The sequence below is a fragment of the Ambystoma mexicanum genome, chromosome 12 (genome assembly GCF_040938575.1).
Source record: "Ambystoma mexicanum isolate Mex_15411 chromosome 12, UKY_AmexF1_1, whole genome shotgun sequence".
Taxonomy (NCBI): domain Eukaryota; kingdom Metazoa; phylum Chordata; class Amphibia; order Caudata; family Ambystomatidae; genus Ambystoma; species Ambystoma mexicanum.
The window spans coordinates 714,524,599-714,546,531 of NC_090936.1; the positions used below are offsets into that span (position 1 = coordinate 714,524,599).

The 21,933-nt window shown below is 41.1% G+C and overlaps 1 protein-coding gene across 5 annotated transcripts in view; it reads right to left on the bottom strand.

Moving 5' to 3' along the window:
• TAFA5 (TAFA chemokine like family member 5) overlaps nucleotides 1-21,933 on the bottom strand; it is a 957,566-nt gene that overhangs the window by 865,449 nt on the left and 70,184 nt on the right. For 4 of the 5 annotated variants that reach the window (XR_011281863.1, XR_011281862.1, XM_069629238.1 and 1 more), the window contains exon 2: nucleotides 8,934-9,062. The exons of the other annotated variant lie outside the window; for it this stretch is intronic. Coding sequence is in view for 2 of the 4 variants with exons in the window: in XM_069629238.1 (XP_069485339.1) it covers nucleotides 8,934-9,062 (129 nt within the window). In the remaining 2 variants the exon portion in view is untranslated. The remainder of the gene's footprint in view (nucleotides 1-8,933; nucleotides 9,063-21,933) is intronic. 5 annotated transcript variants of the gene reach the window in all.

A 21,933-nucleotide genomic window follows, 5' to 3' on the forward strand; every position in this document is an offset into this window, starting at 1 on the left:
GCGAGATCGACTTTGGTGTGCTACACGACTTGGATTGCTGCAGGTTTGTCAGGGCAGGTACTGAGGACAGTGTCCCTGTGCCCTGCGACTTATCTGGTGTGCTGCGCGGGCTGGGAAGCAGTCAAGGTTTGGTTCACTGCAGTCTGCTGTGAGGAGGGGAACGTTTCTGTTTTTGAGAACATTATCACTAGTGAATTTAACATATTTGTGTGCCGGCTGTGTTGGGTTGTTGTGACTGTGCGTATTATGGGCCTGTGTGAGTGAAGTGGATGTGCGCGTGCTGGATGTTTTGTGTGAGTATGAGTGGCTGCCTGTTGGGTTGTGGTTATTGTATGCAACAGGTGGGTGAGAGTCAGTGTTATGTTGTTGTGTTAATGGCTGAGAATTGCTATGTATTTTTCTTTTGTGAATAACAATTTCCTCCAGGTGGACTCAACATTTTAGGGTTTGGACTTGTGGGTGGGGGTACTCACATGTTATTATCAGTAGTCATGTCTTGAATGTTTATGTGCTATAGACCTAACAATGCTTTCTTTCAGGTTGGGTTCCACTTTGGGGTTTGGATGGACTCGTGGGTGGGGGTGCCCGCGGGTGATCGATATTTTATCGGGCAGTCATTTCAATGCATATGCAAGTCAATGTATCTTTAGCAGGTATGCATATGGTGTGCGGAGGTGACTATCTTTAGTGTGTGTGTGTGTGTGTGTGCAAGGTTGGGTGCTATTGTTGCAGTGTGCCTCTATTAGGGGTTCCAATAGCAAACCGCAAGGTGGGGCCTTAGCGTAAGTCCCATCTTGTTGAGAAGTCCTGTTGTTTGTAGGTGGCTGGACCAGGGGTCCTTGGTGAGTAGTGTGGTGTCCTGCGTTCGTGCAGCTGGCTGAACCTGGGGTCCTGGGTGGTGTGCGCTGCTATTTAGCAGTTGACTGGGCCTTGGGCCCATATGTTGTTGGGTGTGCTGTTTCTTAGCATTTGGCCGGACCTGGGGTCCTAGGTGAGTGGTAGGTGTGCTGTGTTGCGCAGTGGGCTGGGCCAGGGGCCCATGTGTTGTTGGGTGTGCTGTTTCTTAGCATTAGGCAGGGCCTGGGGCCCATTGTACAGGTAGGTGAGCTGCTGTTGGCAGTAGGCTGGACCTGGGGTCCGTGGTGCATGATGCTTGTGTCTGGTTGAGGTGGTTAGGTTCCGCAATCATTGCGGTTGCGTTCCCGAATGTTCTTGGTTTTGTTGGTGTTGTGCTACACACTGGGTGTGCTGTGGTGAGCTGTTTCGTTGTTGTGCTTGTTGTTGCTCTGTTGAGCTGTGTGGTTCGTGTCCGGGGGTGGCAGCCCTGGTGTCCTAGGGGGCATACTAGGACGGGAGGATGTTTGTGCACTGAGGGTTGAGGAGTGTTAGGTAGTTATCTGTGTGGATGCTGGGTCATGGCAGGAACTAGGTTCCAAGGGGCAGCTTGGAACAGGTGGAGGTGCGTAGTTTTTTTTATTTTTGTTTCTCGAAGGTTGTCCGGTTCTGTTCATGGAAGGAGTGGGGCCTTTGTAGACTGCGTTGGGTTCCTCTCTGTTTTGTTTATAAAGGAAGGAGTGGAAGTGGTGTTGAGAGGGCCGTAGGATTTGTGTAAGGGTTTGGTTGACACGGAGTGTCATGTTAGCTAATGTGTTGGCACAGTTGTTAGTATTCTGGGGGTGCCATGTAGATTTTATTGGGTTCTTATTCTTTTGGTAGAGCACTTTCCTGTTTCCTTGATCTTCCTTGGAGTGTCCGGGGGTTTGGTGTTCTCTGGGGGCAGTTTCTGGTCACCAGTGGTGTTACTAGTTGGTGCATTACGTGCTGGCCTCACGTACATGTAGGGGTTTTTGTCTGGTGGTGGTTTTGGTGTGATCTTTCTCTGTTTCCAACAAAGTAAAGGAGGGAGAAGTGTTGTAATGTGTCTTGCTAGCTGAGTGGATGACATCACTGCTAAATGGAATGTAGTGATGTCAGTGTGAGTGGAGTGTTGGTGTGTTGTTATCTGAAGGGGGATGATTCTTTACTTGGCAGTTGGAGGTATGCTGACTTGGAAAGGACATGCCAATGGTTTGTGCCTGGCAATTGAGCTACAATAAACCTACTTAATAGCTTACCTGCTGGTCCAGGTGTTCTTCAGCTACCAAGATATTACAGCTTGCAGCCAAACTTAAAGCAACTGAAAATACTGTTAAGTATTTGCACTTTTGAAATAACAAACAAAAGCAAATCCACCTCAACACATATTCAAATGATCTTAAAGAGGGCCACAGAGATTATGAAACGGTGGGGACTGCGGTCATTGACAATGTACAATGGACGAACATCCTTATAATACAGATTATTTAGGCCATAATGTTATTGTCTTTCAGATTTTAAACAATGTTTACTTAGTTGTCTTGTTGAGTCATTTAGCAAACAGTGAACATTTTGCGTATTCTTCACAGGCACAAACGTGTCTGTCTGGCAAATAAAGTTAGTCATAATAAAAGGTATTTTGTTTAAATGTCCCATCACAAAATAATACGGAAAACACAACCATAGAAAAATAATTTGGTTTAACACTTGTTTGATTTATTTGGGGTTCCAAAACAAAAGGAGGCTTGGCAAAAGATTATCTCTTTGTGACTACAGTCTCCATAGAAGGCAGCTTGTCCATGGCTTGCACAAATCTCTGTGTGTATTCCGTTAAAGAAGAAGTCTCTCCTAGGTTATGATTCATCTAAGATGTGCGCATATGGGCTTGCTCAGCTTCCTCTTGGGTGCCGCTCATAAGACCATTAGTAGTGCACATAGACAATAAGCACATTTTCAAGCATTCAAAATGCAAAACCCAAAGCAGTCACATACAATGTGTATACTCTGTTGAATGTGACATGTAGAACCTCATTCCAGAGTGTGGCAGAACAGTGAAAAAAAGTGGCAGTAATTCAGTTTCCGCCACTCTTCCCGCTCTGTCAAGCTCAGAGTTTGGCCATGAAGTGGAGGATTTCTCTCCAGCAAAATTCTGGAGGTAAATTCTCAACTTTTCTACTGAAAAATCAGCAAAGTGGTAGAACATTTACTAACAATAGCAGACCTACCAAAACCATAAGGACTACAACCACCATTACCATCTGCGGTGGGAAGGGTGGTACAGAAAATCAAGTTCTGCAAATCTGGGCTGGAACATGTAAAATCAGTTTGCATTCCACAGTACATGCAGGCTACCTCCCTTGCCATGGGCTGCCATCTCCCACAGCCCCGCCCACACATCTTATTTTTATTACCTGATTACAGCGATGCACACCAGCTGCCACCGCAGCAGCTTCCATTTTTCAAGCCCCCATGGCGATAGAAGAGGTGCTCCGTATGAATCCCCACCTTCTATAACCATGACAGCCATTTTGGTTCAGTATTTTCATTCATTGAACGGGATGTGCTGAACGTCCCGTTCAATTAATGAAAATGCCTTTCTTAGCACCCCGGTAACTGCTTTGTTAATCCGGGGTTAATTAAATCTGTGTAGCCGCATTGTTGTAACCTATACTGTATCCCTCTCAGTACCTGTAACTTGTACCCGCCAATAAGTCAAACTCTGTGGGCAGCATTCATGTAACCCTGAATCAAGCCTTCTTACGCTCATCTTATAGTGCCTCGATGTCCGCGGGCTGCAGTGCGCTCTACAAATCCCAAAAATAAGAAATAAAAATAAAATAATGTCATTAATACCCCTGTTCAAGGGCTGGAACAGGGAGTAAAGGCTTGGAGCCCGTGTTAACCACCATCGCTTCCCCCGGGCCGTTAACTTGGGCTGCCAGCCGTTACCCCCGTTCCAGCCCTGTGAACGGGGTGTTAATGCCACATTAAGAGCAGCCTTGTTACCATCGGTAGTCATAGTCATAGTCATATACAGCAGCAGCAGAAATAACACTACTACCAGACATAGATGTAAAATTCTACTAACAGTAGTATTAGTACTACTACAATTACCAGTATTAACTATGGGTTATAATCACACTACTAATAGTAATAACAGTAGGATTACAAATAATAGTTGCAATACTACTACTATTATGATTATTACTACTAGTAGTGTTACTAGTAGTGCCACTTGCACTATTACAACTACTACCGCCATTGTTACTACCACTAGTAATCACAGTAATAGCACTAATGGTAGTACTTCTGCTGGCGGTAGTACTTGTGATGCTGCTAGTAGTACTAATACCACTGCTGCTTGTAGGATTATTGCTGTCAGTAGCAGTAGTGGAGCTACTACTTCATCTACTGGCAGTAATACTACTGCTTCTGCTAGTAATAGTACTAGTATCATTGGAAGTAATATTATTTCTGCTGGCAATATAGCTACTACTGTTGATAGGCATGCTATTGTTTGTAGGTGTACAGTAAATACTACCAATAGTAGCACTACTGTTTTTAGTACTATTACTGTTGTTGGTGTAGGATTAGAAGGTGAGTAAAACATGTTCATGTAAAGTCAAAATAAATGCAACCTTTTACTTTTACACTTTACTGTTATAAATCCATACACAGACTGCACTTCCTCTCCTCCTCTATTGTCACTTTCCCTGTAGGGGCATGAAGGCAGCTTACAAAATGGAGGACAACAATAGCAAGAAGAATGCTTACAGAAAAATTGAATGCATTAGATGTGAATGTTTTGAAAAATAGGTGAAATATCTAACATTGCCAATTATGAAGTCTCATTCAAGAAAATGACATTGTGCAAAATAGTCTTGCTAACTCCCTGTATAGATTACACCCAACCAGGAGACCACTCCGGTGGTGACAGTGCGCGGTACAAATGTCCTTTAACATTAACATTAATATTGTATCACCCCCACTATGGGAGGGAGAGAGTACATACGTATTTAATTAGCCCTCTGAAAACGTGAGGTATGCAAATGTCATGTTCCGTGCCTTCAATGTTTTATTGCTAATTTTAGACTATTAAGGGAAAGCAATATTGCAATATAATTTATTTGGCTTACTAGGGATTATTACAGGCCCGGCAGTAGCGGCACTTTAGTTATGGTTAAGTTGCTCAACTCATAGCAAGAGCACTTTTTTGGGTGGCTTGTATCTTCGCTCCCCCTGGATGAATCCTTACCAAACTTTACAAAATAAGTATATGGCCCCCTCTGAATTCTTTTGATATGTTTGGTGAAGGTTCATCACGTGGGGGGGAGTTGTAGGGTGGTACCAATTTCTTTTTTTCCATAGGCGCAATGGAAAAAAGAAATGTGCTCGCGTCTACAGCCCAAACCCCTGGGCAGATTTTCAGCAAATTTGTGGCCGGAGCGGCTGGGCTGCTTTGTCCTGAAAGCGTGCTTTTGTAAATTTGGTTTAAATCCCTCTAGTATTTTATTTTAAAAATGGCCCAAAAGAAGGTACAAAAAAATGTGTGATATCTGGGTTTGGCCCACGGACTCACTTGCCTGTTCGGTCTGCGGATGCGCCCGCTGATTAGATTGTGAAAAGCCTGAAATGTGTCAGATTTTTGGAAACGCCAGCCATGTTGGATTCACAGACATCTGCCGGTGTCTGCGAACATTGTGGTAACAACCAATTAAACACAACATTGCACTTGTCAAACTCATCAAACAATCTCTGGGGAGTTAGGGGGTGATGAGGAAGGGATGGGATATGGCGGTAAAAAGTCAAAAAACAGGTGTTTTTCACTCCCAAAGTCTGTGATTAGGCCGGGTGTTTGGGTACAGTCCTGTGTTGTTCGCGAACACTTCAGATGTTCAGGGACATCTATGCCTATTTCTGCAATACTGGGTTGGGGAAAAGCTGTTTTTGGATGACTTATAACTTTGGAGCCACTCAATAAAACTGCATGACATTTGGGAATTTTATTCTAGACCAGAATTAGAAGGAGGGTGGCAAAATAGTGTAAAGGCTTATAAATGTGGTGCCATTTGATGAATCCACTCAAACGTTTGCAAAAAAGATTTTAGATCTAGATATGCATGTATTTGTAAAGTTTGGTGGGATTTTCTCAAGAGTGGGCTAAATTAGAGCGGGATCTCATCATGTTTAGATGGCTTATTACTTTGCTGCCGTTCGACGACTGTGGACAAAAGTTTTCAGAAAGATTATAGACCAAACCTTGAATGTTTGAGTAAAGTCTGAATGGAATTTTTCAAGTGGCGGCTAAGTTATGTGACTAGTGTATGTACATAAATGTTGACACTTTTGAAAAAGTTAAACATGTGTGGAATTCCAGCAAACTCATCTAAGGAGCATTGGGAAGGACCTTAAAGCATGGTTTTGCAAATGTGCATGTGTTTTATTTTTTGACAAGTGTCATAATGAAGATAGAGAAAATAGTGATATACCTTTGGTGACTGAGGTATAGCCTGTGGCCATGGGCAATGGGCAGATTGTCTGGGTCATGGCATAAGGTCATGACCCGGACAATCTGGCTACCTGTTATGACCATGAGGGACGACAAATGGGGTTAAAGTTGCCATGTCTACCTGGGACCGGCTATAAGGTAAAGTTATTCGAAAGTGGGATAGGTTTGAAAGGAAAAGAAAAATGTTCTCATGGTAATATGGTCATGGGGTTCTCTCTTTGCCTTCTTCAGGCTGCCATGGAAAGAGAAGATGGGCTCTGTACGGAGCCCTGCCTTGCCTTTCCATGGTGATCATCTTAGGAAAGGATTTTCCTTCGTACAGCGAGACGTAGGAAATGAAGTAGTACTTAATCTTGTGTTCACAATAAATTGTGTCTGTATAACACCACATAAATGGTTACACAAATGAAAGATTAACGATTATTATGTTTCACACACTGTGGACTCAACTTTTCATCTCTTACTTGAACAAAAAGTAGAATATATTTCACTGATATATTTTTCTGGGTTTTCTGTAGAAATCCCATTTGTTCCAAGGTAAAAATAATTTACTTCAGATCAATTAATAGCTACAGGCCTGGATACTGGACATAACTTGTCCAGTGGCATAAAATATTTGAAATCTGTTTTAAGGTGATAAATGGGATGAGTGTTCACACAGGGTATAAACAATCTGTACAGAGCTTCCTAGGGTTCTAATTTCAAAGCATATCTCCCATCTCATTTTCATAACTGAATAAAAGTAGAATGTTATATTTCACACAGGCACACACAAAGCACCACTATACAAATACATATTTATTTTTTGCATGTTTGTAATTTTGAAAATATTCAGTCAGCAGACCACAAAAAGGAATTATGTGCACAATCAACATATCAATATGTATTAAATGCTGGAGGGCTGGCTTTGGAAATCTCACTAAACCAAATCACAAGTAAATGCTCAAGAAATTGCTAACACCTGTGAAGTATTCACGTTGAGACAGAAAACTATTTAAGCCGTAATTGTCTTGCTACTAACTGAATAAATATGTGTTTATTCTAGGAAGGAGGAAATCATAATCGAATTCAGTATGGGCGACTCAAGGAATGACACTGTCAACCCCCACAATGATTGAGACAGAACTTATTTTGGACTAGAATATGTGCTATGTTCGCCTATGTGAAAGCAGCCATGATTCACCCAATTATATGTTTTCCAAATAGATATGCTTCAACCATACAAAACAGTGAAACACAATGTTAAATCAACAATTCAACACCAATTCAAAAGGAAGTGGGTGAAAACGTGGTTAACATAACACCATCTAATCTAATATGTTGAAAGATACAATTTTTCCAAGTAAGTATGGTATATTTGCATGAAGTTGAATTAAATGGTTGTTCCAAATTATGTTAGTCTACAGCATCTAAAGACCTGAAAAGGCAGAGAAATACTGTCTACAAATGCAAAGGAAAATAAATGTGGGCTATGCCTTGTGACAAGAGTTCAGAATTGTGTTGGACAGGGGCCAATTTTCCATTAAGTAAATAATATTTTATGTCTGCAACTTTGCCTAAGTGTATTACTGGAACTCTTGTTGCCTGAAAAACTAATGTAGCCCTGGTGTGCAGTACAACGTCATTAAAGGTCCTCAAACTCTGTTCATAATCTCCAAAAAGAGGCCATAAATGAATGGTTGTGTCCACATTAAGTTATTGGTGCAACTATAATACATATGAATCAGAGTAGCATTTTTTTAAAGCAAGCCTAATTAATACAAAAATGCTAATTAAGTCATTCTTCCAAACCACTCAAAAGAATGTAGAGATTCTTTTCAAATGTGTGTTCTCAACTAAGGCACTAAAATGGTTGGTGTACTCTTTAAAACTATAATCACCCATAACAACTATGCACATCCGAGTAAAACATGCCTTAAAATTGACACGTTCAAATACACTTAACATTAATGTTTTTATCTATGGCGACTTCATACATCAATATCTAGCATTTTCAATTTGGTCTAGTATTCTTTTGTTACAACTGGTTAACATATTTCAGTTTTTTAAAGTATCCCTTCTATATTTAAAGTTGTCTAAACGTCTTTGCTATATATTGACTTTCAGCAACACAACTTCAAATAGTTCCATCTCATGCTGGATTGTCCTTCCTCCAAACAATATTTTTCTCCCCACAGGGCAGACACTTGATAGGATAATTATAGTCCTCAATAGAATTTGCATTTTTTAAAAAAAATAATATAGCCATATTGTGGGCAGGTAGCCAATTGCCACTTGATGCCACTGTGCACTTAGCTGGTCCTGTTAGGCAGGTGATAGTGGCGAGTTGATAAAATCTTAAAAATTCAACTGACACCTAAGTATTTTAGATCCTCAAATAACAATAGATAATCGTACTGCCCTTCCCTATATATAGTTAGTATGCTGATATACTACCCAGTCCGCACCATATGCAAGATCTCTACATTTTTATGTTTCATTTATAGTCGCACAGCTCTCATCAGCATGTGTGACACACATTACATAGTTATTATCTTCACCCATTTCATGGAGCGGAAATTCCCCTCACCTGCTCCTCCTGATCTGGAACTGAGTTCCAATGTTGATTGAACAGTTGAGTGGATGTGTTCTGCTTGTGATCCTCTCGAGCTGATCTTCTTTACTGGCTCTGTTTCTGGACCCCATGTGGCTGCTTGACCTGAGGCGGGAAAAAACATTATTTGCCCTTGGGTCACCAGATAGCCACAAACATCACTTTGCATTGCCCTAACCAAGTCTGTTGCCCATGGCATCCAAATTCCATTGGAATTATACACACCTGGTCCATTATTATTTTACTGCAAATCACCTTTGATGGACAGGTCCCAACTATACTGTGTTTTATTTTTAAAAACTACATATTTTGAGCATCTAAAAAAATACAGAATTGTCTTTACTAGGAGAAATATGGGCAACTATGTGGCAATGTTGCATACATTTTGTATTTGATGCATATATATTTCACACAATGCACTTCTCAAAGAATGTTTGGGAGGGTCATGCATATTGTGTTCTAATAATATGTATTTTATACGTTTATTTTAACTCTTAGATTGTATCATTGCAAGACTAAATCATAACTGAAGATAATTACATTGTTTGCTTTGGAGATTTTCCAACAAATTTCCCACCCAGTGCCCCAAATGTGCATTGCCTTTGAGTAAACTCACAGCTCATCATCAAATAATAAAGTAGAAAACTGGGTAGCACAGATATTGACAAAGATTTATTTTCATACAGCAGTGCAGAAATTGACAGAAAAACGGTGATAGTATCCACGCCCCAAATGTGGGCCACAAAAACACAGACACATCATGGTTGTATAAGGTTTTACATGATGAGCCTTATGCAAAAATGTCAGCATGATACATTTAGTCAGTTACATTTACAATAAAGCTCTTAACCGTTCATGCTCCGACCTTGGAGGGAATGGCTTCACAACACACTTGCAGATCTGCACATTTCAGCTTAGTCTGCCCACATGAAAGAACCGCTGTCTCTAGCATGTCCTTTCTACTGCAGTAATCAAGCCTAATCCGAACCTAGTGCCCCTTGTACTCCCCTTCCATTTACAGTTGGCATGGACTGCCTTCAATGATCCATTTTACCGTTGGCATGGACTGTCTTCAATGATGACACTGAACTGGAACGTCAGTGTACCCGTTTGCAAGACATAGCCCGGCATTCGATTTGCATGACATTATGGGCACTCCTGTGAGTGTTTACCAGTCAGCTTCATCACCATGCCACCTCCCTAAACATTGCCGATTTTGCTGTGTCATCTCTTATCATGGCTGTGGCTTTGCTCAGTCCATGGCTCAGAAATAAAATGCTGTCGGTTCTGACACATCTTCTCTTTTGTGCTTTCTAACACAATTTTCCAAGTCATTTTATCCTGGTGTTTTCTATGTGCCTTCACCCGGCTATTACTGTATGCTTACTACTTGCTATTCAAATGTATTACAATACTTGAATGTGTTATTGTGCGCACAATTAATATCATGCATCATTGTATTATAAGTAGTCGGTTAAAATCATTTTCTGAACTTCATCTTTGTCCACATTACTTTTAAAGTTCATGCATTTCAGTCTTTTACTATTAAGAGGGCTCAACATTTACACTAGTCACTAGCCAATGGCTAGTGACCATTGACGTTTGGCGACTAAGAAACGGTGTGATCTGTGTATGTGTAGAAATGAGGTGGCAAGTGACTTTTTATGGCTGGCTTGTAGCTGTACATTTTACCCCTATTATTAATAATGAACTGTAGCATCTGTTTATTGTGAATGCAAAGAGAGTACTCACAATAGTTCTGAAAGCAGCCGCAGAAACAGGATGAGAAGGTGAAATCAGTAACAATAATAGCAATGGGCAGGAGTACCCATTTGTATGAGTCAGCCATTTCAACCCATTTTGTCACATGGATTATCATATCAAATGTAGTAAAATGAGTGATCGTTCTGTGTGCTAATTCAAAAGCATTATTTTGTTGATTGAAGGTAGCTTTTAGTACATATACATTCGTCTTCACACCAGACAATTTGTGCAGCTTTGGTAATAATGTGTTGAAGCTATCTAGTCAATAGGGGATCATAACACTCCACTCAAGGTTTACTTAGTACTGAATGTGAATTTCATAGCTTACTTCAGCAGCCCAAAACACATCATTCCTCTCAGTTATAGTAATTAGAGACAATTTTACATCAACATCAAGCTCATCTTCAGGATCCACACAGCAATCATTTAAAAGGAACATTTGAATGCCAAAAGGTGTGATTCTCTGAGCACTGCCCTCCCAGCAGACTCTTCCTATGTAAATCAATATGTGGCCAGTGTTTAACTCTTCCATACAATGGATCTGTGGAGCTTCTTTTGGCCAAGGAGTCCATTCCATTCCTCTTCTGATGCACAAATATGACTTCATTTTAGGTACACTGGCACATAGCAATTCATATCTACCAGAAGCTAAAAACCCTAGATGAATAGGCATTATCGAATCTTTTCACAACTTTCCCTGATTCCTGGAGGCACCTAAGACATTGGATCCAACGTTCCTTGCGCAAGCTATTAAGTGCTGCATGAGCTTCCTTCTGCTTCGACATCACCCTGCCAGCTTTTGAACTTCAGTGCATTTGTCCACGGTCAAATATTCACTGGAACTGCTGATTCGTCCTTCATCACACTTAACCATGACTGGTGTCATCACAGATCGATCTCAGGTGGTCATTCTGGTAATCTGGCAATATGCACAAGTGAAGTCCCTTTAAATCTTCTAGCCTGATTCAGTGATGTTAGTGATGATTAATACATTTTGCGTTATGCTGCTTAGGACCTTAATAACATATACTTCTCGTGCACTAGCAACTACATTGGTGAGTTGTGACCAAATTATAAGTCCCAATATAGTTTCCAACGCCACTTAATTCTTCTAAAGCATACTTCCTCAGCAGGGTTCCAGGCTGTGGTCACTCATCGGATGATTCTTTTCTCTAGGCTTCTTTGGCTTTGCTTTCCTTCAGGCATGATCTTCTCCTGGGCTAATGCGATTGCTGCTCCTGTTGAACAATTTGGAAAATGATACTTTGCTGGAAATGTAATATTGGTAGAGCAAAATGCACTAAACCGAGTCTGGTGCCTACCACTACTTCCCTTGACCAGTCTCATTGTTCACATGTTTGTACCATGGTATCTGTGATTGTATTAGGATTGTTTTCAGGTTTTTGAGGTTCGTGACATAATAAAGCACCCAGTGACTAACAACAGTACATATTCTGTTATTTTAAATGGTAACCTGTTCTGGCAGTGGATGTCATCATCTCCCAAACAATATTGCTTTGTTGACAGTTCATTGGGGCTTTGGAAAATATAATAAAAGCATCTGGCTACGGGCAAGTTACCTACATTGAAAGGCAGTCAGACATTTTGTGCCACCATTGTTTCTAACTTTTTGTTAAATATATGGGATAATACAACTCACCTCTAAAATATTCACTTGCCAACACAGGATCTGTGCTGATTGTCATCTTGCCATCTGCCATCCATTGCATGGCTCCTGTGCGTAGATGTCCTGTTTCTAGAAAATATAAATATTTAGAGCAGTATTCAGTTAGGGATTCTGTGCTGGTCTAGGCACTCCGATGTCTTAAACTTTCTTTGTTGTTTCAGTCCACTTCAGTTGAGTTAAAACTCTTTTCCTAGCCCATTCTTAATTAGATGGTGCCTTTTCAGGAAAATGGTGCTACCAGTCTGCCATTGCCCACGTCGGCAAATATTTAAATGTATAGAGTTTCTGTTCATAAGTGCAGATAGTATTTAAAACTACATTCCCAAAAAGCCGTCCCACAATTTTCTCCCTGCCAAAGCAAAGAGTGCTACAGTCATCACGGCATGTATTTTCATGTGACTTATTGGGAGTTTTCCATTCAGTAAAGTCTCTATGAATGTTCACTCATCTGAGGGATATCTTTGCAAAGAGATCAAGATACACAACACACTAGTCAGGGGAAATATCAGAAGCAGAATCTTTTGCATCTATTGGCAGCATTACAAGTTTACAGTAAATGTTAGGAGACATGGTGGGGACGTTGTTGAAATAAATTGCAGTGACTGTGGTTGACTGGAGCACCTGTCTAGACAATTGTTTCTGCTCAAACATTTTACAAAGATCCACTGGCCTGGTTGAAATAAATGAAAGGATGCTGCCAGCCACCTCCGTAGTGCCACTTGCATATGCTATTGAATACATTTAACAACTTTCAAATATTGTTTTCAGTCATTATGTGTTGCATCAGCCATCAAATGCACATTGCCTCAGCTCAAGAGCACTGGTGAAGCCTCTGGCAGAGGCATCACCCTGTCAGTGAATATGTCATGCTCACTCAGTTACGTCATCCTGTTCACTGTGGCCCCGCATGCTCCTAAGAGCAAGTGGTAGTGCATCTGGTCAATAGGTTTCTGCACATATTAGCTATTTAATTGTTCAGAATGTCAGATTGTCGCTCCACCAAGCCTTCGGATTCTGCGTAATAGGAATAGTGGAGATTCTCTTGTAGATTAAGTACTATGCACATCTTCAGTACTAATTTGCCTATGGAGTGTATGCCTCCATCTGTCGCTATGAACCCTCATTGGCACCCTATTCGTAGGTCATGAGGTTGCATATCAGAGCCTTCACTATGGCCCAAGTATCTGCTTAATGAGCAGATACACCTCTGTCCATTTGGAGAACACATAAACAACAACCAACACAAACTCAGAGACGGCTGCTTTCCTATTATGGATTAAACCACACAAACTGTGCAAACGCATCCACTGAACAGGCCGTCTCCCCTGCTCCAATTTCACTAATCTACTATTTTCTTTTGTTGGTCGAACCTGCAGCATACCATTCTTTCTTCATCCATCCTGCCATCCGCCCTTCCACAATGCGTGCTATGCCATACAGCATTTGTGCAAAATAATATTGAAACACCTTGGCAACTGCCAATGTCCTTCATTAGATCATCAAAGCTCATTGCTGTGAAGGAAACCAGCTCTGCTCCATGCATTTTTCCCTTTAGTTGTATTTCTGCCTACTGCTCAATTTAGTCATATGGTGCATTGCTGACTACACTTGCCTTTGTGGCATAATGTTCTCTGCCACGGTTTTGAAGGAAAGGACAGTCTTTCGCACAGAGTCATTTGCAAGTCTCTCTACGGACATCCTCCATATGGGGTTCACGTGCAGCACATTTTATGAGCACTATTTCTTTGGTTAGCATGATCGTTTTTAAGAGGGCATTAACAAAACAATTGGTGTTTTTAATTGGCAGACCTGTAGCTGTTAGTAAACATCTCTCCTTCCACAAAGTTCCATAATGGTGCACTATCCCAAAATCCATAATGGGAATCTGTGAAAACATGAACACAATTATAATACAAGTAGCTCAGCCACCTGTGCTGAAAAGAAATCTGGCAACTGTCCTCATTCCATCAGTGCTAGCACACTACACACATGTGGATTTAACTCACGTTATCATTCCACAGAGAAGAGCCATCCACAAAGTATTCCTAGTCGAGATTTCGTAATGGGATGTTTGCAGTCTAGTCATCACTGCTGTTGTGGCAGATAATCATTCAGTTGCACATCTGCAGGGCATGGATTTAGCACTGGACAATGTGTGAGAGTGACATTAGCCAAAGTCAATAGTGTTAATATATTTTCTGTAACTCTTATAGCAGATACATGAAGAGTTTTAGTTCTGAGTAACAATGCTGTGACTGTGTGTGGTACTGCTACACCCAATGGGTGATCCTGACAATATATTTTGAATGCTCTGGACTGCAAGCACAGCGGTGTCTACAGATCACAGGCAGGGTGGTCGCCCTGCTGCTACAGGACCCAATGCTTTACCGTATATCACTATTGGGTAATGCCTGTCCCCATTTTTTTGTGTTAACAATGCTTGTGTATAATTATTTTCATGACGATATAGAATAATTGGCTTTTTGCAACCTCATAGCAACTTGTTGGTGTTTGGTTTATTTCAGTGAACTACGGGTTCTGCTTCCTCTGTCCATTTTAAAGGTTCGCTGAGAGGCTTTACTATCACTAAGTAACATAATATCACTGCAGTAATACCCAGAACAGCCTAAAATCGACCTCATTTGGATGATGGTTACAGGTCACATTTTGAATTATTTCCATTCTCGATTCTGTAAGATTGCTATAACCTGCTGAGGTATAGTTAACTTTCCCAATGTGTAATAATAGTTTTTGCTTGGATGTATTGCATGCCGTTCTTGCCAAAGCAGTTAACTGTATTGGCACGTCTTATTTGCACATGGCATTTGAGGGTGATGTAACCAACAGTTCCTCTACATAATGTGGAACAATGTTGAACCCCAGGGAACATAATATCATCTAGATCTTTCTTCAGGACGTGCGTCTACCAGTGATTCCTTAATATAAAATACGCACACTTTTGTGTAGTTTGTGAAGCCCAAGGAGAAACACCAAAGTTCTCAGACAGCTCTCCTTAGTTTCGTACAGAGGAGATTGAGAGAAAGTGGTCTGCTACTTATCTTACCACTGCAGCTGGACATGGCAAATCTAAGGCATGACAGCACCAAATTGTCCAATCATGCAGCTCATCACCAAATAATCTAATAGGAACTAGTCAGCAAATAAACATACAAGGTTCATTTCCAGGTGGCTGGATAGAAGAAATGGCATAGAATAACAGTCTCCCCTTTCACACTCCGTGTGGGAATGATGAATAGTTGGTAGTGTGCATCTGCTTACACCAGGGGGCTAACTTACCAGGACCCCACCACCATATTATGAGGAGCAATAAAAAGAGCTCCAGTATTTTACATTTAGTCCGTTACAATGACAATGGATTTCTTAATGGTGCATCCTGTGATGAATCAGAGCTGATCATCCCAAAGAGACTGGCCTGGGACTGCTCTTACGTGGCCAGGGAAAGGCAGCGACTACCTGATCATGGCCCTGGGGGTGGTGTTCTGTGGGAGGATCACATGGGAGGGGACTGAGGCCAGTAACATTTGGAGAACCATCTAACCAACTTCCCTAATGATCGAATGATCTTAATGGCCTATTGTAAAATTGAAGATGTTAATGTTAATATGAATCAGAACATTATGGATGTCAAGTCCCATAATGCTCTAGGTACTGCGACGAGGAACAGGGGCTCTGAGGTGCAGAACCGTAGTATGCAGTCTAGTGGCTCTAGTGGGCCACATCTGAGCGGAACCTCTGAATACGTAAAGATCCTCCAGGTGCAGGTGATTAAACAGCAGCAATGGGAGCAGCTGAACCAAGAGGAAGGAGACACCAGAGATGCTGCTGTGTTTCCAGTAAGTTACGGTGCCGAGAGGAATCAGAGTTGTAGATCATGTAGCAGGAAGTGGTGCTGAGACCAGCTGTCCCCTATGAGACAGAGGCTCTCCTAATTCTGTGTCCTATTCTGGGGGGTGGCATTACCCAGAGTAGTGAAGAAGGAAAGCAGATTTCTGTGGCCGATAGCAGGATCAACCTGAGTACAGCCGGAGCTGTCGAATGCCCAGGACCAGATGAGAGGAGTTGAAGTATCAGCAGGTTTTACGGAGGCACAGAGTGAGTTGGCCTTCGACAGGTGACCCCGGGGTGCTCCGAAATGTAAACAAATGAATTGAAGCATAAAGCTTATAGTGAGAGAAACCGACTGAGAAACATTGTAACCCCATTGACAAAAAAGATAGAATGCAACAGTTTGGAACACTGAACTAATGAAGTTTAGCAATGTTGGCATAACATTTGTAGTGGGGAAGATCAAGTGCAGAAACACTGTAGCCCTCATTGTAAAAGTAAAGAGGGGATAATATCCAAACAAAACAAATGTAATCTACACAAAGGGAGATTACTTAACGGGGGAGATGAAACCTTGCATTGCCTAAACCAAAGAGGGGCAACTATAAATGACAGAGGATGGGGCTTTCCAAAAGAGTTTTATCCTGGCAGCCGAGTGTACCAAGAAAGGGAATATTAGAGGTTAGTCCTGACAGGTTAGTGGACCAGGAAGAAGACAATTGAAGTACTGTAGTGTGGTGGAAGGTTGTGGTGGAAAGAGTGTGTCAAGTCTGATAATGTGTCATGATGAACTAGTGTAAAACCATCCTGACAAACTGTATTGTTTAAGAAGAAGAAATGTGAAAAGTAGTTATCCTTCAACAAAGAGAAAATATTTTGAATATTGACTGCAAGTGTGAAGACAAAGTTGTTCTGCGTTGTCTTGTGGAACTTTGACAATTATTGAGAAGACTGATCAATTCTCTTCAGTAACAAAAGCAGCCAGGTGCCCAGTGAAAGATTTATGGAGGAGAAGAACTTTTGTATTGCATAGGAAGCGGAACTTGATTTTTGGAAATCACTTTCTTGATCAAACTTTGATTTTTAAAATCCTGAATTACTACTGGGGAAGGGGTCCAACCCTGGTTACAAGGATACAGGTTTACAAAGTTCATGTTAGAATACAACTGTTAATTTATTGAGTTTAAAATGGCCTTATGATACCTGTATGATTTTTGTTGTATGGGACAGATACCCTTTGATATTAGAGTGTTTTCTTTTAGTCTTAGTTTGACAGGCAGGGAAACCTTTGTTAGGTTAGGCAGTGTCTTTCTCACCCTCATTGATAAAATGGCTACTTGTTAGAAAATTCTATCTATCTGTCTGTCTCCCATTCCTGACCCCTCACAATCCCCAACCCTTGGAGGGCATGGCTTTACAGCACCATTCAAGACCTACACAACTCTGCTCTGCCTACCCATGTGATATGAGCACCGTCTCAAACTGGCATTTTGCATTACAGGTAATGAAAGTTGCCCCAGCTCCTGGTTCCCATATGACTCTCGCTCTGATTCTCAGGCAGTATAGAAGGCCTTTAATGATAAGACTGACCTGGAAGATAGCCATACATGTGCCCTATACAGAGCCAGAAGTAACAATTGCACAGACTTATGGAATCTGGCATGCCTGTCAACCAATCATCTTCCACATCATCACTCTAAACATGGCTGCAGACAAAATAAAATGCCCATAGCTTCAACACCTTTTTGTGACTGAAATAAAACCACTTCCTTTGCATTTTACCATTGGACAGTTTCTGTTAATGTTATACCATAAATGTTTATTTTCATAATGCACAAAGATATTTCACTTTAACATTTTATTATTTTGTTGGAATTCACAGAGATAGGAGATGTAGGTCATTGGTTGCAATTCATTATTTATTTATTTATTTATTTATTTTGAATTTGTAAAGCGCACTGCAGCCCTCTAGGCAACGAGGCGCTATAAGTATACTTAAGTAGGCTTGCTTGTGGGTTACAATAAGCGGCCCAATGTGTGAAGCTTAACAATATGCAGTTGTTTATACAGTAGAGTTACTGAGTACAATGTTCTACAATACAGAGTATGTGGTATAACAGTCGTATGGACATTGTACACGAGGAATAATACATTAGAAAAAGAGCGTTGTTTTTAGGGCCTTGCGGAAGGCGGCATGGGACTCGATAGATCTAATCTGGTCTGGGAGTTTGTTCCAGAGAGTGGTGGCCATAGTTGGGAAGCTAGAGCCTCCAGCACGCACTCTGCATGTGTGAGGTACTGTGATGGGGTTAGCATATGCAGTTCTTGCGGGTCTGGCGGCTGTTTGTCTGGAGATCCTTTGCGTAAGGTATCTGGGGCGAGGCCGTGGATACATTTGTGGGTAAGGGCTACTGTTTTGAAGATGACCCTTTCCTTAATAGGTAGCCAATGGGCATGTCTCCTGATCGTGGAAATGTGTTCCCTGCGTGAAAGGCCAGTGGCAGCCCTTAAGGCGTTGTTCTGTGCTATCTGCAGTTTGGCCAGGTTCTTTTGAGATGTGCCAATGAAGAAGGCATTGCAGTAATCCAGTCTAGAGCCAATGAGGGCTCTAGCTATGGTAATACAGTTCTGTTGGGTTAGGAATGGTCTGACAGCGTTAATCAGTTTGGCGTGGTACGCTGCAGAGGATGCAATGCCGTTGACCTGCCTGTCCATGGTGAGGTTTGGTTCAAGGTACACGCCAAGTGTTTTGATCGTTTGTGATACTGTGATAGGGATGTTGTCAATTGTGAAGGTGTGATACTCTTTGGCAAGTTTGTTGAGCGTGAAGGGGGATCCTATAAGCAGGAGTTCCGTTTTGTCACTGTTTAAACATAGCCAATTGTCTGCCATCCAAGATTGTATGGTGGAGTAGATGAGGTTGAAGGTGTTGGAGTCAGCTATATAGTCTCCTGTGAGAGGTAAGAGCACCTGGGTGTCATCTGCATAATTGGTATATAAGATGCCCAGCGAGTCTAAGATTTTGAATAAGGGTCTGGTGAAAAGGTTATACAGCGTAGGGGCTATGCATGAGCCCTGTGGGACCCCACATTTGATATGGTTCGGGGTGGCATTGGCCGATTCAGAAAAGACCTTCATTACTCTCTCTTGAAGGAAAGAGTTGATCCATTCGCAAGCCTTAGAAGAGAAGTTAGCCGTGGAGGTGATATGGTGACATAAGGTTTTGTGCTCAACGAGGTCGAAGGCCGCAGAGAGGTCTAGTAGCAGGAGGAGAGCAGGTTTGCCTGCATCCCTGAGGTCATCTATTTGGTTTTTCAGATCTAGCAGTGCTGTTTCTGTGCCATGGCGAGGACGAAAGCCCGATTGGCGAAGTCCAAGAAGGTGATTGTCCTCAATACATTTATGAACTTGCAGGTAGGCCGCTTTGTCCAAACATTTCCATTACAGGTACAAATCATGTTCTCCAGCAAATAACAGAGACTATAAACATGATGACCCTCTAGCACCAATAAACGTTCCTAATGTTCCTTCGGCATCTAAATTGCTTTGAATCCCAACATGACACAAAGAACATTTGAAAATAAATGTGCACCTCTAGCTCCCAGTTAGTGGCCAGATTACATAAACTTTGTTTTAAAATGTTTGCACCTATTCAAGAACTTCTGCAAGGGGATTTTACTGACTCACGGGCTAGAATTGTATTTGCACCTACAGACATATGTGCAGGTAGCATTTTCTAACTGTTGGTCTATTCAACTAACAGTGACATTTCTTACATCACTGGTACAGAAATACCTGGCATGGGCATAATGTATGTAATCTTTTGATAGCACTCTAGTCTTGTAAAACACTAGCAAACCAATTTTAAGTAAGTTATACAATCTCCTGGAGTGGGTCATGTCCACAACCATGTTAGCGTTCCCATTCATTTTAGGGGAATTCTGATCATGTCTTGGTTGTTGCAATTAAAAGGCACAGAGCTTTAAGATGGAGACAAACTACTTGAAAAAGCAACAGGGCCATGGTTAAGCAGAGTGTGAGCTGCCACTGATAAATGGCGTCTATCCCCCTTATCATCCAAGTATGCAATTTCAATGTCATGTTAGCCACAGTCTTAACATGCAAGCATATGCAAGGCATAAAATAAGCAGTGTCGTGTAGCAATTTTCTATGCAATTCTGTAGGTTTACCAATCAAATTGACACTTGTGTAGCAAAGCTTTTTATTTACTTTTCCATTTTCACTCAAAGCACAGCTAGCCCTGCATTCCTCTCTTGCCCTCGGAGCTCTCTACACTCTCTTTTCTCTGTTCACTTCAAGTGCTAAGGCAGAGAAAGTGCAACAGTAATCATCTCCACCACTAGTAAGTGCCAAAGGCATGTGTGGGAGTGCTAGGCAAAAACGGTATTAATTTTATTAAGCTAACTATATCCTGTGTGGCACAGACCAGTATGTGTTAACTTTATATTTTTTTAAAAGACAGTCATGCAATTCCAATCCTAAAAATGTAAGTTGTTACATAATGCATAAGTACATTATTGACACTGTAAAACACTGCATGGTCTCCCGACATTACAGTAAAGATTAGTTTACTGTATCTAAATCTCATATTGAATTTTGTTGATGAAGATCGATCATATTGACAAATTAACACTTTTCACACAATCAAATGCTTTAGATGGCAAACCTATTTCTGTAATGTGCTGGTTGCATACATCTGTGCAATTGGTGCTCAACCCATGAGCAGATAACCTACTCATTGATTTTCTACCGAATCAGCCTTTCGCTTTGTACCAGCTACCCTGAAAGCGAGATGAACACAAACTACAATATTTCACCTAGTTTGCACAGTTTTCTGCTTGCTACTCCATCCACTCTGCGTAGTCTACTACTTCCTTGCCTCTTACATAATGAATACACAAAGATAACTAGATCTTCATGCAAAGTAGTGATCAATAGTTTCATCCAGTTGCTACATCTACAGATCTCGGCACTACCATACACTGTAGTAAGCATCCAGATCTCAATGTGCTTCTTTATTACGATAGTATTATATATTAGCACCTACAGGAGACAGCTAGCCAAACTGATTTTTTTACCATATCTATTTGTGTCCATTCATGCAGCTAACCATTTACATTTAACAAACACTCATCCACAGCTGGCAAAGTCTTTTCACCCACTCGCATAGTCGTGTAGATTTTATGAAGGGTGGGTACCATTTGCAAGGGATGTGTGAAACTTTTATTTAATATTTAATTTGTTTGCATTAAATGACAAATACAAGTTTCACTGTGCATAGCTGGCCTCTGGGTGGTAGCAGTGTGCCAACCATAAAGCGGGTTTGTAGTGACATGCAACATTTAAAATACATCACATTTGAATTTGTTGTCATCTGTCGTTATGTGTTGCAGGCATTTTTCTTAGATCGAATAGGTAAAATAAGTTTCCCGACTTGCAGTTCCAGCAGGTCTATCTGAATGTAAAATAATTTGCAAGTCCTAACTGTTCTCACTGTCTTAGTTTAGCTGTATGCATGTAATGCTGTATTGTTGCTCATTTCATGTAAACAGTACAAATAACTTCTGGCAACATTTTCAATATTAGTATTACATTGCTAATGAAATGGGTCTGTTTGTGAATCAATTTAATTAGCAAACTCTGCTTGCTAATCAATTA